This window comes from Candoia aspera, chromosome 1 (assembly GCF_035149785.1).
Source record: "Candoia aspera isolate rCanAsp1 chromosome 1, rCanAsp1.hap2, whole genome shotgun sequence".
Taxonomy (NCBI): domain Eukaryota; kingdom Metazoa; phylum Chordata; class Lepidosauria; order Squamata; family Boidae; genus Candoia; species Candoia aspera.
The window spans coordinates 335,882,953-335,900,246 of NC_086153.1; the positions used below are offsets into that span (position 1 = coordinate 335,882,953).

The following is a 17,294-nucleotide window of genomic DNA, read 5'->3' on the forward strand; positions in this document are numbered from 1 at the left end:
CATCCCATTACATCTTGGTGCATTGTGCGAACCCAGTCAAAATACTGTATTTCCAATGAACTGAAAACACTGGCAAAGCATTAAGTATCCTTATATAAGAAGTTAAAGCTTATCATAACCTCAGGACTGGATTAGGACAGCCTCAAGAGCTCATGGAAAAAATGCACATCTTTCAAACCAACGTACAACTATTTTTGTTATTATTCTTAGCTATGCCCCCAAACAATTCACAGTTGAGCAAGCCTTGGAGCAACATTTGCAGGCATAAAAATGTACCAACGGAGCTATGGAAGTTGCCCTGGGAAGAGAGTGACCAAGTATGGTCAAGACAGCAGATCATCTCCTTGTTTTCCACCCCAGGATTCCACAATATTAAGCGGTGGATTAAAAAGACATTTATAACACAAGCCTATGCATTACGCAGAAGTACCCACCCCAAATTTAAAGGCACTTCCTCCGAGCTAAGTACCCTCATAGCAGCTTCCTCAACCTACTCACTCAAATAGGTGTTAGATTACAACTCCCATGCTGATTAGAACTATGTAGTTGTAGTCCTACAGAGATGGGGAATGCTAGGCTAGGGAGGGCTGACATATTAAACAAATAGGTCAGATTAGTATCCTATCCTTCATTCAAAAGCTCAAGATTCCCATGGTTGGGCTGGGAGAAAGGAATTGATCCAAAGTACCTTACTGAGTTTCAACGGCTGAAGGTGGTCTAGATCAGTGTTTCTCAACTTCAGCAACTTTAAGCCTGGGCTGGGGAATTCTGGGAGCTGAAGTCCACACATCTTAAAGTTGCTGAGGTTGAGAAACACTGATCTACGGTGTTAGGACTGTGGGCTTCATTCCCCCCCTTCCTTTCCTCTCTAGAGCTGCACTTCCCAATTCAGGGCTCTCCAGAAATGTTGGACTACAACTTCCATCATCCTCATAACCATCACTGCTATTGGGGTAATGAGACAGCCAGTTTGGTGTACAGGTACAGCTATTTTGCCCTTCCCCAAATACTAGAACCAGAAGTCACCCACTGAAACTGAAGCCTGGAAGAACCAGGAAGGACAAAAGGGCACCTTTTCCACACAAGATATAATTCAATTTTGGAACTGGCTACCACGAGACGTGGTGCTGGCTTCCAGCCTGGCTGGCGTCAGAAAAGGGCTGGACCACTTGGTGGAAGCCCTGGGGATCAGTGGGTGCCAATGCTGCTGGCAGGGGGACTGCCTCTGAAGGCCATCTCCTGGGAGGCTAGTGGGCTTCCTTGGGCAGTTGGGAGGCCACTGCGAGAACAGACTGCAGGACTAGATGGGCCAGGGGTCCAATCCAGCAGGGTGTGGCTTATGTTCTTAACCAGTTATTCTTCCACCTGAAATACATTTAAGGTGATGCACATCAACATCAGAAACCCAACTTCACATCTACACCAATGTGGCCTGAGCTGTCTGAAAGGAACGCAGGGAAAAGATCTTGGGGTCTGTGACAGACCCTTAGGTGGCATATAGCAAACATTTGCCATATAGCAAACATACAGTAAATTTGCCCCCATGCTGAGAAGCCTCAAGAGATGGAGTTCACTTTGGTCTCCCAAGACAGCCCTTGCCATAAAACCCCATTTATGCAGAAGGAACATTGGTGAAAAGCAGACTGTACCTTACTTCCATCAAGGGTTGTGAGAAAGATGAGTTGAGTTCACAGACATCTCCTTTGTTTCTAGATCAGAAACTGTCCTTGAGGAGGCAAAGCAAGCTGCTTTTCACTTTCTATAGTCTGAGGACAAGTGCTCAGAAAGAACAAGGCAGGGAGGAGGAGGAAGGGGGCCTTCTTAAGAATAACACAGCAAATACTGTTAGCAATCATTAGGAATTAGATTGAAAATAAACCTGCCAACACTGCAATGTTCTTACAAAGCAGTCTGCTAGTACCTCTTCTGACTAACAAATTTTATTAAGAGGCAGAAGCTTTCATGAGCTATACACACACCCATCCACCCATCCATCCATCCATGCCCAGCCTAGCTCCTTACACCAGCTGTCCCTGAATCCTCCAGATGTGTTGGACTACAACTCCTGTACCTCCAGCTAACCACAGTGCATAAGCTCTGGCAACAAGTTTACTTGCAAGCCAGAATTAGTAATCTAAAGAAACAGAAAATAAATCCTTCAGCTCTAACAAAGAAGAGGTAAAGCTTATGAACCCAGTGGTTGGTGTTTGCCCTACCCAGTATGATATTAACTGCATAGCACTATATTAATTGCTTTGCAACAGCCTGTGTGGGCCCTGGTTTCATAACAGCAGCTTACTAGGTGTCTCCCAAGAGTCCATCAACAGAACATGGGGAACCATGGGTTTGCTTGTCCTGAAGAGCTAGGAGTCAGATGTGGACTCCCGTTTGTGGAGACCCCACTTTGTGATTACAGCTAATCATGGGGTTGAAAAGAACCATCTGAGCATCAAGTCCAATGTCTGCTCAGTGTAGGCATCTAAATTAAAGCATCCTTCACTGACTGTTGCCCATCCTCTGCTTGAATGCAGTCAGTAAGACGGTTAATCCCTCTTCTTGGTGATCTTACTGACCAAGCCTTATATCCAGACTGACTATTAGTCTACCTGGCTCAGGACTGCCTAGACCAGTGCTTCTTAAACTGTTTTCTCTCCGGACCGCTTCCCACTTTTAAGTTATGGAGGACCCCAAAAGAGCTTTTGTTTGTATGGTTATATTATCGATATTTACCATATTAAAAATTAAAATTGACACATTCACTGCCACTACCGCTTCTCATGGTTGTGTGATGGGATTTTAATATTGTATTATTTTTCAACATAGGCTGACAAATAATTCTGATTTCATGGACCTCTGAGGGGGTCTTGGGGGACCCCTGGGGATCCTCAGACCACACTTTGAGAAACACTGGCCTAGACTATAGATGGGAAGTGAACATGTCCCAAGGACCATATCATCCTCCCAGCACCGTCATGGGCTAAAAGTTAACATAGCTCAGAGTCCAAGCCCAAAGCTCTTCCCTTCCTTCAGATATTGGTTGACATCCAAGGAGGAGAGGCTTCAACACATTGGAATGTCTGGAGATGGCTTTGCCTGTCCCACAATTTTCCCATATCATATCTGGACTGCAAGTATCCAGAATACCACAAGGTGGCAGCAAATAGATACAGAAGCCTCTGTTTACTGCCATCTAGTGGTTGACCACATATTTGCAGCCTAGATGTGGTGCAGGCATGGATGGGGAAGCCCAGGGAAAAACTATTTCAAGGCTTGTTTCACTAAGAAGTGGTAGGATTTGGATGAGAAGATAAGTCTCAGCTGAAACCCTGCAGCTCATATGTGACCACTGGTAAGCAGATTAGGCCCACAGGTCTGGAGGATGCTAAGTTTCCAAAACTTTCTAGTTTTGCCTGGTAATATCAAACACAGACCTCCTGCATGAAAAACATAGGCCTTGTCAGTGAGGTACAAATCTTCCCTTTTTGGTACATAGAAGCAGACTACTTCTGATTGTGGAAAATCTAACCATCATGGCTCTTCTTTGTGGATTGGCTTCTCTTCCAACCATCTTACCTTCACCTTATAGTTGAATCTAAGTTAAGTGCACTTGCAGCATCTCTCAGCACAACCATTTCCTTTCCCTGCCCCCCCCCGATCCTGGCCAATATTAGAACAACTTGGGTCTTGGTTCTAGTAACAATGAGTGATGTTGTTTCTGAAACATCAATGGTGTACAGTACATGGAACATTGTGGACAGATCCAAGTTAGAGACCATACAGTCCCTGCTCCAAGGAGCCTATGGTTCAAGTACTGAAAACAGGAGACATGAAACAGATGCTAGATTCTCTTGGTGAGCATCTGAAGAATGTCATTCTGCCCACTGATGGACAACTGAATGCTAGATCACAGCGCCACAGTGTCAGAAGGGTCTCCAAAGTCATCGAGTCCAACCCCTGGTTGATGAAGGAAAAATATTGTTATATCATGAAAGCCGGCTGGGTGCCTTTGGGCCAGTCCCTCTCTCTCAGCCCAACTCACCTCACAGGGTTGTTGCTGTGGGGAAAATAGGAGGAGGAAGGAGTATTAGGTATGTTCGCCGCCTTGAGTGATTTATAAAAATAATAAAGGCGGGATAGAAAAGAAATAAAATAAAATAAATATCACCCTTGATAAGTGACCCTCCAGTCATTATTTAAGAAACTGTGAAGGAGAATCCATTTCCTTTTGGATTCCACAAATGTGTACCATCAGATATTTCTTCCAAATCAAAATTCCCTTTCTCATCATTTCAAACAAAAAGTTTAAGTCCTATCATCCACAACAGCAGAAAACTAATCTGCTCCATTTTCTATAGGGCCGAACACATGATCTGTCCAATCTGACAAGACAGAATCTCATGGTATTCATTTCTCATGATCTTAAGCTGCCCCATGTTTTGGTTGGATTTGGCCTAACATATTGGGAATCCAGCCACTGTGGTTTATTTCCATGGTTAAACAAATTGTGGCTTAGCTGGCTGTGTAAATCCAATTCAGCTAATATATCTGGTCTCCTTTTTTATCCCAATCTAAGAAGCAGTTTTAAAATTCTTCCAACCCCTAGCAACTGTTCAGAAACAAAACATTATAGATTTTATTTATATGGTTTATTTACACATATTACTAACATTTACAGCCCTCTTTCACATGGTTCATGTCCTCAAGCTGCTTAACGACAGCCCAGTTAAGACCAAAATTCAAAACAACATCATTAAAATTAATAGGAGGACATGATAATCCAAAGTGGGAGGGAAATACACACACTGCCAGCAGTCAGATCTCATTTATGGTTTCCAGAAGCAATCCTGAAGGCAGCCAGTTGAGATGGAAAAGTCTTAGTTGCCTCACCTTTGTCACCAGTCTGAAATCTGCAAGAGCATTAAGATGATCCATGTTGGAAACAACATGCTGGGCTAAAAGGACACTTGGTCTGTTCCAAGGGAGTGAGTTCATATTTCGCATGCTTTTAAAGTGGTCTCTCAGGGCTCTACGGGCCAAGACACTTAAAGCCCTGGTTCACATAATGTATTTAATTCAGTGAGCTGCTAACCTAGTTTAGCTCCTTACAAACCATCACACGCATCCAGCAAAGCAAAGTATCCATGGAGAGAATGTAAAAAAAAAAGTCGAGATAATGAGTGTGATCGAAGCCCCATCGCTTTTTAATGTGCATTGCATTTTAAAAATGGTAGGGATTCAGTTCCGCCTTTATTGACCGCATCCCCCCTCCCCAACATGGAAGGCCCTGCAGCAAAGCGCTGCCATTAAGGGCATAGAAGAATTTGTATTACAATTACAGACCAGAGTTACATTAAAATCATAGTGGCCTCTTTGCATAATGCAACTCCTTATGTTCTGATGGCACATAATCCAACTGGGTCTGTATATATAAAACATAGTGGTAATTTTAGATACTCATATTTTACATTATATACCTAATATATTCTTAAATTCTTAATGTCTATATTCTTATTTAGTATAAGCTGTATCTTAGATTGCACTTACAGAGTTTAGTTAGATAGTCTATAAATGTATCTCCATGTTCGGGGGCCGGGGGAAGTGGTGAACAGTATATGGAAAGGCCTGGTGACTTCTAGGGGTTTTGAATAGCATAGGGGACCCAGGGGTTGTGGCTGGAGCAGGCCCCGGCGGTAGGGGGAAGGGAGTAGGGAGTTTGGAGGGGTCACACCCATTTCGTTAGAGGCGGCAGAGTAGTTTTGTGGACCCTGATGGTGAGCAGGAGGGGGCCCTTATCCAGGGGGGAAAACACATGCGTAGTAGAGAGAATTTGAGCAGCCATTCAAAGAGACACAGATCAGACCCGCCTTGAATTTTGGGGTTTATCTGTATGGGTTTTCTCACGCTTCTTCAGTTTGGTAGGATTTTCTGTCTACTGTAGCAGTAATAAAACACTAGAGACTTATTCCCCGTCTTGGCTTACCTCGGGGGGTGAGAGACGCGGAGGGAGCCCAAGATTGGATGGGGGTGTGTACGAGTACCCACCCCTGAGTGAGAGACAGGATGTGGGTAGGAATGGGCGGGGCACCCGTGACCAGTGAGAGAGGTGACGGGGTGGACGCAGTGAGGGTGTGGGTGGGAGGGGGGGTAGGCCCTAGCAGCCCGAGAGCAGGAGATGGTGCGCTGGAGGGCCTGCCTCCACCTGAGGTTGATTGAGGGTGGAAGGGTGTGTGCATGGGGGAGAGGAACCTTGGGTGGCCGGTGGTTCGGAGTGGAGGCAACTGGGCCTGGCAACTCTGCGGGTTATAGGGCAGGTTTCACTGTTGAGGTGGTGACGGGCTGGGGATGTTATGATGGGAACCGGAGGGCAGTCCATCTTTGGGGAAGACGCTCCCGGTGTTTGTTACCGGTGGCGTGTTCCAGCCCTCCAGGTTCATACCCAGGTCCTGGTCAGCAGATCCCTGAGGGCCCTGATCTCCAGCTGCTGCTTTCGAACGCCAAGTCAGTCATAATCCAACTCCCCCCTTATAAGTGACTTGATCACAGAGGAGGGGGCAGACCTGGCATGTATCACCGAGACCTGGCTGGGTCAGGAAGGTGGGGTAGCCCTTTCAGGAATGTGCCTGGCCAGGTTTCAGGTGTGGCACCAGCGGCGACACCGGGGCAGGGGAGGAGGGGTGGCAGTTGTCATCAGAGAGTCTCTAGTAGCCTTCAGGGGCGCTGCTCCACAGTGGCTGTGAGACCCTGTTCTTCAAGTTGGGTGCCCGAGAGCAGTTGGAAGTGTTGCTGCTGTACCAGCTGCCCTGCTGCATGGCAACCTCCCTGCCTCAGCTGCTGGAGGCTGTCTCGGGGCTGGCGGTGGAGTTCCCCAGGCTTATGGTTCTGGGGGACTTCAACCTGCCTTCCCTGGCGTGTGCCTTGGATGTGGCTCGGGAGTTCATGGCTACCATGGCAGCCATGGGTCTGTCCCAGATTATTCGGGTCCCGACTTGAGACAGTGGCCTCACTCCGGACTTGGTTTTCTTGTCGGAGCAGTGGCAATGTGATCTGAGGGGAGAGTTAGATCTGTCCCCACTGTCATGGTCAGACCACACCCTGTGGCCCTGAGATTCTTGTGCTGCCCCCCTCCGCAGGGAGGCAGGACCCATTCGATTGGTCCGCCCCTGGCGACTGATGGACCCGGTAGGGTTTCAGAAGGAGCTGGGGGTTATACCCGGGGAGCTGCTGCATGGTCCAGCAGAGGTCCTGGTCACAACCTGGAATAGGGAAGTAGCCAGGGCCTTGGACAGGATCGCGCCTGTGTGGCCTCTCTTGCCCACTCAAACCCAGCACTCCCTGTGGTTTACGGAGGAGCTGCGGGTTTTGAAGAGGCTTAAGAGACCCCTAGAGCGCCACTGGAGGAAGACAAGGACCGAATCTGACCAAACACAAGCTAGAGCCACTATTAAGGCCTACCTTGTGGCGGTAAGAGCGGTGAAATGCCAATATTTCTCCGCTCTTATTGCGTCCGCAGAATGCCGCCCAAAGGCCCTGTTTAAAATTACGCAATCGTTATTAGGTAAGGGGGGCTCTCCCACCTACAGGCCCATGTGGAGGAGTTTGCTCAGCATCTCCAGGGTAAAATCACTCAGATTCGTTCCAAGTTGGACTCTAAGCGTAGAGCAGAGTCTGGGGAGATGCTGAGGGAACGTACTTACCCTGTTATCTGGGAACAATTTGATCCTGTTGGGCCTGAGAAAATGGACAGGATCCTCCAGACTGTAAATGCCACCACGTGTCATCTAGACCCATGCTCCTCCTGGCTTGTGAAAGCAGCCCGGGAGGTGACATGTGGTTGGGTCCAGGAGATGGTTAATGCATCTTTGAGGGAGGGAGTGGTTCCGGTTGCCTTTAAAGAGGCACTGGTACACCCCCTCCTCAAAAAGCCATCTCTGGACCCTACTGTTCTGGACAATTTTCGTCCGGTCTCCCGCCTCCCCTTTTTGGGGAAGGTGGTTGAGAAAGTGGTGGCATTACAACTTCAAAGGATTCTGGATGAAACGGATTATCTGGATTACCCCTTCCAGTCACGTTTCAGGCCGGGATATGGGACAGAGACTGCATTGGTTGCCCTTATGGATGATCTCTGGCAGGAGCGGGATGGTGGCAGTGCATCCATCCTGGCTCGTTTGGACCTCTCAGCGGCTTTCGATACCATTGACCATGGTATCCTTCTGGGACGGCTCAGGGAATTGGGGGTGGGCGGTGTGGTTTTCCGCTGGTTCACCTCCTTCCTCCAGGGTCGGTCCCAGTCAGTGGAAATAGGAGATGAGAGATCCGACCCTCGACCCCTGCTGTGTGGGGTGCCGCAGGGTTGGGTTCTCTCTCCTCTCCTATTTAACATCTACATGAAACCGCTGGGTGAGATCATCCGTCACCATGGGATGAGGTACCATCAGTATCCTGATGATACTTAGATATATATCTCCATCCCGGGTGAAGTAAGTGATGCGGTGGCTGCCCCCTCTCAGTGCCTGGGGGCTGTGGGGGTCTGGATGGGGAACAACAGGCTTCAACTGAACCCTGGTAAGATGGAGTGGCTGTGGATTGACGGCTCCTCGGTATCTGGGAAGTTGACATCTTTAGTTCTGGATGGGGTGGCACTGCCCCATTCAGACCCGGTGTGTAACTTGGGGGTCCTCCTGGACTCACGACTCCTGCTCGATGAGCAGGTGGCAGTTGTGGCCAGAAGGGTCCTTGCGCAACTTTGTGTTGTGCACCAGTTACGCCCTTTCCTGGATTGAGAGGCCCTCCGCACAGTCACTCATGCCCTGGTCATCTCCCATATAGACTATTGCAATGCGCTCTACATGGGGCTACCTTTGAAGAGTATCCGGAAGCTTCAGTTGGTCCAAAATGCGGCTGCGCAAACAATGACGAGTGCCCCAAGATCAGCACGTGTAACACCTTTACTGTACGAGCTGCAATGGGTTCCAGTTTGCTTCTGGGTCCAATTCAAGGTGTTGGCTGTCACCTTTAAAGCCCTACATGGCATGGGGCCAGGCTACCTGAGGGACCGTCTCATCCCCATAACATCGACCTACCCCACCCAATCATACAGAGAAGGCATGTTATGGACCCCGTCTGTAAGAGAACTCCATTTGGCAGGGTCCAGGAGGTGGGCCTTCTCTGCAGCGGCGTCCGCCCTTTGGAACATTCTACCCCCCGAGGTGAGGCAGACCCCTTTACTCCCGAAGGGTTTGAAGACCTGGTTCTGCCGCCTCACCTGGGATGGGAAGGACAACAGCTCTTCCTGGGGGTGGCTTTTGACGTAGAGTTCTCCCTACCAAATGGAAATTTCCCACTTGGATTCCATATTTATATTTATTTATTATTTTAGTATTGTAGGTGTTGATTTGGTGATTTTATGATGTTGAAGTTTTAAGGAGAATTTTTTTGTAAACCACCCAGAGTCCCCGTTTTGGGGGGAGATGGGCGGTAATGGAAATGTGAAAAATAAATAAATAAATCTTTATTTTATTTTAGTTTTTATCCTCCTATTTTATCCTATGTTGTTATCATTTCAAGAAAGACTATGTATATTTTACAGACCACTATCTTTGTACTGGCCTAAGACCGTAATAAATTAAAGTATCAACTGGGTCAGTAGTTGCCATTCCCTGCTTGTTTCCTCCAATAAACTGGCATTTAGCTTAAATAGGCACCAAGTTAAGTTCTCAGCCCAGCCCACCCTGCCAGCTACTCTGTGTGAACAGCTGACTGTGAGATGAAAATGCTAGAGAGGCCCTGCAAAAGAAACCAGGACCTCTCTAACAGTCTATCTCTATGGATGCTTCTGGTTTCATCACCAAGCCCTGAATTCAGGGGCGGGGGGGGGGGGCAGGAGTAAAAAGTGGCAGAAATGTGTAGGAGGTACAATCCCTCCACCCTTCCTCGATTCAGAACTTATATGAATCTTGGAGTTGGTAGGTGTCCTAGCAGTCAGGAATCACGCTGAGATGAGGAGTAGGTCTCTAGTGTTTATTACTGCTACATAAGACAGAATCCTAACAAACTGAAGAAGCGTGGGAAAACCCAGACAGATAAACCCCAAAGGCTAAGGCGGGTCTGATCTGTGTCTCTTTGAATGGCTGCTTAATTCCTCAGTACTATGCATGCGTTTTCCACCCTGGATCGAGGCCCCCTCCTGCTCGCCATCAGTACTCATGACAGCAGGGGGTTTTTTTTTGCTTTTGCTTGGGAAAAACAAGAGAAGCAGAGCAGGAAGTGAGGGCTGCCCAATTATGGAGCAAATGGGAAGACTAAAAAGATGCATCATAGATCCAGCCTTCCCTAGTTGCATGTTGACCAGATTCCTTGGATCATGGGAACAGGACTCTCTCTTGAAGCTGCCAGACTTGACTATGATTTCTGAAATGCTTTGCTTTTTCAGCCGCTCTGCACCTGTATCTCTATTCCTTGGAGGACTGACTGGGCGGGGCTTGGGCCCAGAGTCAGTCAGATAGTTTGGCTCAAAATTCTCCCAGCACCATTTCAACTGTGTTAAAACTGTTCCTCTCCTTGCCACAGTACTGACTGGGTTAGCTTACTCATACAGCACCCTTCCCCCCCACTGACCCAGATAAACATGCAGGAGGACTACTGGGGGGGGGGGGGGTCAAAAAAGAAAGTGGCCAGGACATCAAAGCCCTGTTGCTGTGCAACATGTGTAAAAAAGGTGTGAGGCTTTAATCACACGATTGGGGATAATCCTCTGCTGGAGAGTTCCCAGAAGTATCTGGTTAGCAGCTATTAGAAATGCAATGCTAAATTTTTGTTATTTTTCACTTTCACCTAGATCCCAAATTGGTGTACTGTACACAACACTCCTCTCTCAGTTCTACAATGACATCAACAACAACCCTGTAAGGTAGGTTGGGCTGAGAGAGGCTGGTCCAATCTGACTCAGAGAGCTCCCACAGCTGAGTGAGGATTTGAAGCTGATTTGGTAGTGGTTGAACATCCCAACCGCTTCACCAGCCATTCCTAAGTAACGGAGGTACCTTCCAGACGGATGAACTTCAATTCCCAGAATTCCCAGCAAGTGATAAGAATTCTGGGAGTAGGCGCCTTTACATCTTGAGGGCAGTCAGGCTGGGAAAGCACCACGCTGACTCTGGTCTGATCCGGCAAGTTTCCCAGGACAGAATTCAAGTTTGCATTCCCATTAGCCCTCTTAAATATTTTATTGAATTAATCCAGTTTCTGATTTGTACAACACACTGATCACAAACTGATCAAATGCACTGGGTGCGCACCACACTCTTAGCCCGCAAAAAACTAACCAAGCTTGAAAACTAAGCAAGTCTTGCATGTTGTATGAATGCAATTGCTAGGTTTTAACCAATATATTATGTGGACCTCCATGAAGTTGGAAGAGTATTTGAAGGTAGGACCAGCCTGACCACAAGGTAGAATGAAATCAGCAACAGATGTTGGAGGTCTGCAACATACCCCACAATATTTATTAATCAAATTTATCACCGCCCATCTCCTAAATATGTACATCTCTTGTACGATGGAGCTATAGGTGCCCCACAGGTGAGCCTACTGCACAAACTCATAACCAGAGTCCCCTTTTTGGGAGAGATGGGCGGCGATAGAAATCTGAAAAATAAATAAATAAAATAACCAGCCTGAAGATTTCAATCTGGTGGAAGATTCCATTCTGCCACATGCCCTTAAATCAGATTGAATTGATATCTGATGCTATTGCAAGAATAACTGGTCCCTCCTGCATGTCAACCCCCTTGCTCTGGGTTGGACCTGCAAGGCAGGAGATGTTTTATGACATGCCTATTCCCAGCAGTATCTAACAAAAGAGATGCTATCTTTAAGGGCAGTATATCTCTGACTGTCAGATATTTGGGGCAAAAGGCTTGATCCTCTCCCCTCTCTTATTTAATATCTACATGAAGCTACTGGGACAGGTTATCTGATGGTGTGGGGTTTGGATCATCAGGACACTGATGATACCCAGATGCCCATCTCAGCCCCAAACCATCCAGGAGCTGTGGTAGAAGTCATGACCTGGTGTCTGGAGGCTGTAAGGAACTGGATGGGGAGAAAGAGGGGATAACTTGATGATAAAAATATGATGTGATAAAAATACGATAAATAAATAAACTTAATCTCAGCAAGATGGAGTTGCTGTGGGATCAGAAGCCAACTAATTCCAGGACTCTTCAGCTTTAGCTTCAGATGGCGGGTGCTAGTGCATAAGTTGAGGGTGCTCTGGGACTCTCTGCTCCTCCTGGAATAGCAAATGGAAGCTGTGGCCAAGGAAGCCTTTCTGGTGTACCAATTGCTATTTTTCCTGGAAAAGGAGGCACTGGCAACATTCACTCATGACCTTGTCACCTCATGTATGGACTACTGCAATATGTTCTCCATGGGACTGCCCTTGAATCTGGAAGCTGCAACTGGTGCAAAATGTGTACTAATACAGAGAAACCAATATTTTCCTACAACACCAGCACTCATGAGCTGCATTCGTTTCTGGTGTGTTTCAGGTGCAATTCAAGGTGCTGGTTACAATAACCTTTAAAGTCCTACATAGTTGGGGGGCTGGTTGTTTATGAGACCACTTACTCCAAACAGAATCTTTCCACCCAAGTCATGCCTGCAGAGAGTTTTTCTTAAGAGTCCTCAGCTCTCACAAGGTGCAATGGGACAGGATTCAGCAGCGAGTTGCTCCCTCCTGTGCAACGCCCTCCTGACAAATATAGGATCTGTGCCCTCACTTCTAATATTCAGAAAACACCTGAAAATATTGCTTCTTCAAGATGCATTCAGGGCCTGAGGTGTGAGTAGTCAGAGATCCCTGGATGTGTACAAGTAGTCCTTGCTTAATGATCACAATTGGGACCAGAATTTTGGTTGCCAAGCGAAGTGGTCATTAAGCAAATCTGGCCCAATTTTACAAAAGTTTTTGCAGTGGCCATTAAGCGAATCACTGTGGGAGTTAAGTGGACCACATGGTCATTAAGTGAATCACATGGTTCACTGATTTTGCTTGCCAGAAGCCAGCCAGGAAAGTCGAAAATGGCTATCATGTGACCACATGACATTGCGATGATCATAAATGTGAGCCAGTTGCCGTGCTCAAATTGTGATCATGTGACCACAGGGACATCACGACGGTCCTAAGTGTGAGGACTGGTTGTAAGTCAGTTTTTTCAGCACCATCGTAAGTCCAAACCATCACTTACTTATTTATTTATCGTATGGCAGCACATCATACATATTACAAATATATTATATTTTTAAAAATGGGAATATAAAAAGGTATATAGGAAATGTACATTGGTCATAGGGCAATTATAACTAAAAACAAACATGAAGATTACAATTATAGTCTTTTGCAGCATCAGTTGCCATCAGGTAATCAGCAAAGTTGATTGCAAAGTTGATTGGGGGACAATTGATAGACCGCCTCCACGTGGTGTCCCCTGGGCCTCCTAAGACTTTTGGGAATACCAATCGAAGTGAATATTTGTAGCTCAGGGTTGAACTGTGGAGTCCTTGGTGCTCTCTGAGCCTCGTTGTTTTCTTGCAGACGTTTCATTGCCAGACTAGGCAACATCTTCAGTGCGAAGAGGGAGTGGGCCTTGCTCTCAGTTTATATACCGTGGCTTGCCCTGCTTGTGTTGGTGGGGGTGTTGTTCAACGCCCCTTCAACACCCCTACCAACACAAGCAGGGCAAGCCACGGTATATAAACTGAGAGCAAGGCCCCCTCCCTCTTCGCACTGAAGAAGTTGCCTAGTCTGGCAATGAAATGTCTGCAGGAAAACAACCAGGCTCAGAGAGCACCAAGGGCTCCACTTTTGAGAGTGGCTAAATGGTCTATCATATACTAGGCAGCCAGATAATCTTATTGATCTCCTGACTAGAGTACATTCAGTTTTGTCATCTTCACTATGTTACAAGGAAACCGTCACTAAACAAATAGTTGTTAAGCAAGGACTACCTGTACCTCTTACTACTCATGATTTCTGATATGTGGTAGCATTTTTTTCCAGATTTTTTTAAAAAAAAATTGCTGGGATAAGTTTGACAATGATGATTGGTTTCCGTTATTGAATTTTTGACACAGTATTCAAGTTATTGTACTGTTACTCTGGCTTGGGAGCTGCTTAGAGTCATGATGATTTCAGTGGCATAAAAGCAGGGGCAGTAAATGAAATAAATAAATCTGGGGCAGGTCAGGAAAAAAATAATTTTCTCCATGCTGCCTGACCTAGAAGCTTCCAAACAGGTACCAGAATTTGGACACCACCACTTTGGAATTTGAACCGTATCAGATGGGCTTTTTGATCTCTCCAACAAGGTACGCCGACCATTAAAAAAAAGGAATATAGTATTATGCTGGGGCAATAGGAGAACATGTGGAACAAAGATTTGAAATTTAATTTGAATTATAACCCAGAAGAGAATTTTTATAAAATGATGTATTGTTGGTATTTAACTCCTGATAAGTTGTCAAAAATGTATAATGGAGTAACGAATGTTCGTTGGAAATGTTCTCTTGGTGAAGGAACTTTTTATCATCTTTGGTGGACTTGTGAGAAGGCCAAAAAATTCTGGGATCAAATATGTGTTAATATTCAAAAGATCCTTAAAGTAGACTTATAAAAAAATCAGAACTGTTTCTCTTGGGAGTGATGGAGAAGCAGCTCGAGAAACAACACGGGACTTTGCTTTTATACCTGATTACAGCAGCAAGACTTTTACATGGAAAGATCCACAAATTCCTACAGTGGAGGACTGGGTGATTAAATTGATGGAGCTGGCCCAAATGGCCAAGTTAACAGCGCTGATAAGAGAAAATACCGTGTCTGGATTTGTCTCTATTTGGCAACCACTTTTAGACTATGCTTGTGTCAGAAAGAAATGAAGTTTTGATTTTGGGTTTTGATGATTAAATGGTTTGATTTGATAGAAACAATGTTACTAAGGTTTAACTAACGGTAAGAGATTATATTTGTAAATGCATTCATATCTGTATTGGAGAAGGTTGGAAGTCACTTTCTGTTTCTGTTCTCTCTCTGTTCCGCACTTTTATAGTTTTTTCTTTTTTCTTCTGTACTCCATCTTTTCTATATTCTCCATCTTGTATTTTAACTACACTCTGAAAATTAATAAAGTTCTTTTTTGAAAAAAGGAAAAACAAATGTAGCATGCTCCAGGACCTTAGCATCTCAGATTATGAATTCCTTCAGGATAACCCAGTGTTTCTCAACCTTGGCCACTTTAAGATGTCTGGACTTCAACTCCCAGAACTCCCTAGCCAGCCAAGGCTGCCTGGGGAATTCTGGGAGTTGAAGTCCAGACATCTTAAAGTGGCCAAGGTTGAGAAACACTGGGATAAGGTAGCATTATTTGAGCCATGATGGATGCGTTTTGGCAAGAGACAGAGAGAGGGGAAATCCCTTCATATCTACTGCAGTGGATAAACTGTGATTTAAGACCCTCTACCCTGTAACAAACTTCATTTGAATGTTGGCACTGAGGACTGCTTTTGCAATTTTTATTTCACTGCAGAAATAAGTACTGAAAAGCACAAAAGCTCAGCCCTGCTTTACGTGAGAGTAAACTGTGCTGAATGCAGTTTATAATTGCTTCCAAGTAAGATGCACGGCACCGTTTTGAAGTGCAATACAGCAGGTTCAATAGGATTTACTCCCAGGTAAGTGGGCACGGAATTGCAAAGTCAAGCACCCGCAGAGTAGAGTTCTGATGCTGAGCGGCATTCACAAAAGACTGAATTCAACTGTAGCAATGCAGAATTTCTTTTTACTGTATAACATAGGTGTCCACCAAGGGGGGGGAGGTGCCAAGAGGCAGAGGATAAGCTAAATTAGGTTTATGCAAAAAAAGCAGGCTAGAATAAAAACAGGCAGCAGAATTATACTCTCGGTAAAATAACTATTCAAAACAACTCGGTGAAATAACTATTCAAAATTATAAAGGAAAATGTGGTTTTGTTTTTTTTTCAAAATCCCAATTTTTGCAAATCTACACACGGGCTGGCTCTCTTTTCTAAGCTTGGGGAAAATGGTCGCACTCATCCGTCCCACTTTCTACGGCTGAAAGGAAAAGATAGCCCGGAGCTGCGCTCCCCGCACCCCCGCCTCGCACAGAGCTTCCTCGTTAGAATGCAGCTGAGGTTTTTCCCTTGCATTCTCTTGTGCATCGCCCAGCCACAGAGACAGGTAGCTGCAGATAGGCAGATCCCAGAAATATGGATGCTGGAACTAGAAATACCGATCTAGAAATGTGGATGCCGAAAAAAAAAATCATTTTTCACTTGGAAGCGAAGGAAAACAGCTGGGGCGGGGGCAGATTTCCCCCGGGGTGGGGGGCCGATGGGATGGTGATCTCTCCCATTATTCGGCTGTTTGGCTTTTTTAATTTAATTTACAAAAGCCCCCCTCCCGAGTCTCTCTCCACCCCGTCCCCGCTGCAATGGCTACCTTGGCGGCGGCGGGGGCTGCGGCGGGGCTCTGCCGGAGGCTCTGGGCGCACCGGGCTCGGCAAGCGGAGATGTCGCCCAGCTGGGCGGCGAAGGGATCGGCGTCCTCGGAAGGCGGCGGCGGCGGCGGCGACGTTGAGGAAGGAGCGGCCGCGGCCCCGCACGCGAGGGCCACCGCCGCGGCCAGCAGCTGCAAGAGCGCGGCGCTCGCTGCCATCGCCCCAGCCGGAGGGTGTCCTGGAGAGGGGACGGGGCTCGGGCCTCCTGCGCTGGGAGGCGGCGGCGGCAGAGAGGAGGAGGAGGAGGAGGAGGAGGAGCGGGGCGAGCCGGCGACGGCAGCCTGAAGCGGGCGCAGGAGGAGCGGAGAGGCGTCGGGGGCGCGCCGGGCGAGCAGCGGAGCAGCCTGGGAGCGGCGGGGGGGGGGGCAGCGGCCGTGCCCGGCGGCGGGGCTGGCGAGGCGGAGCGCGGCGGGGGCTGGGGCGGGCGAGCGAGGGGGGACAAGGCGGCGAGGCGAGGCAAAGGAGCTGCAGGGAAGGGATGCCCCGCGGATGCCCCGGGGGAAAGCGGCCGGGGGCGCAGGAGGGAGAGGAGAGCCGGGCAAGAGGGCTGGCCGTCGAGGAGAGCGGGGCGGGCGCAAAGAAGGAAAGCTGCCGGGCCCCGGGAAAGAAAAGGCGAAGACGGCTGGCCCGAACCGAAGGGGAGCGCCAAGGAAGGGCAGGCAAGGGCTGGCAGGGAAGGTCGGGCCGGGAGCCGCGGAAGAGGCAGGTCGCGCGCGGACGACC

At 47.4% G+C, this 17,294-nt stretch overlaps 1 protein-coding gene across 1 annotated transcript in view; it reads right to left on the bottom strand.

Moving 5' to 3' along the window:
• The window catches only part of TMEM59L (transmembrane protein 59 like), a 39,337-nt gene extending 22,544 nt beyond the window's left edge, over nt 1–16,793 (bottom strand). Inside the window, exon 1 of the mRNA XM_063290833.1 lies at nt 16,514–16,793. Within this exon, the coding sequence (XP_063146903.1) occupies nt 16,514–16,729 (216 nt within the window). The 5' untranslated portion in view covers nt 16,730–16,793. The remainder of the gene's footprint in view (nt 1–16,513) is intronic.
• Nucleotides 16,794–17,294: the final 501 nt, after the last annotated feature.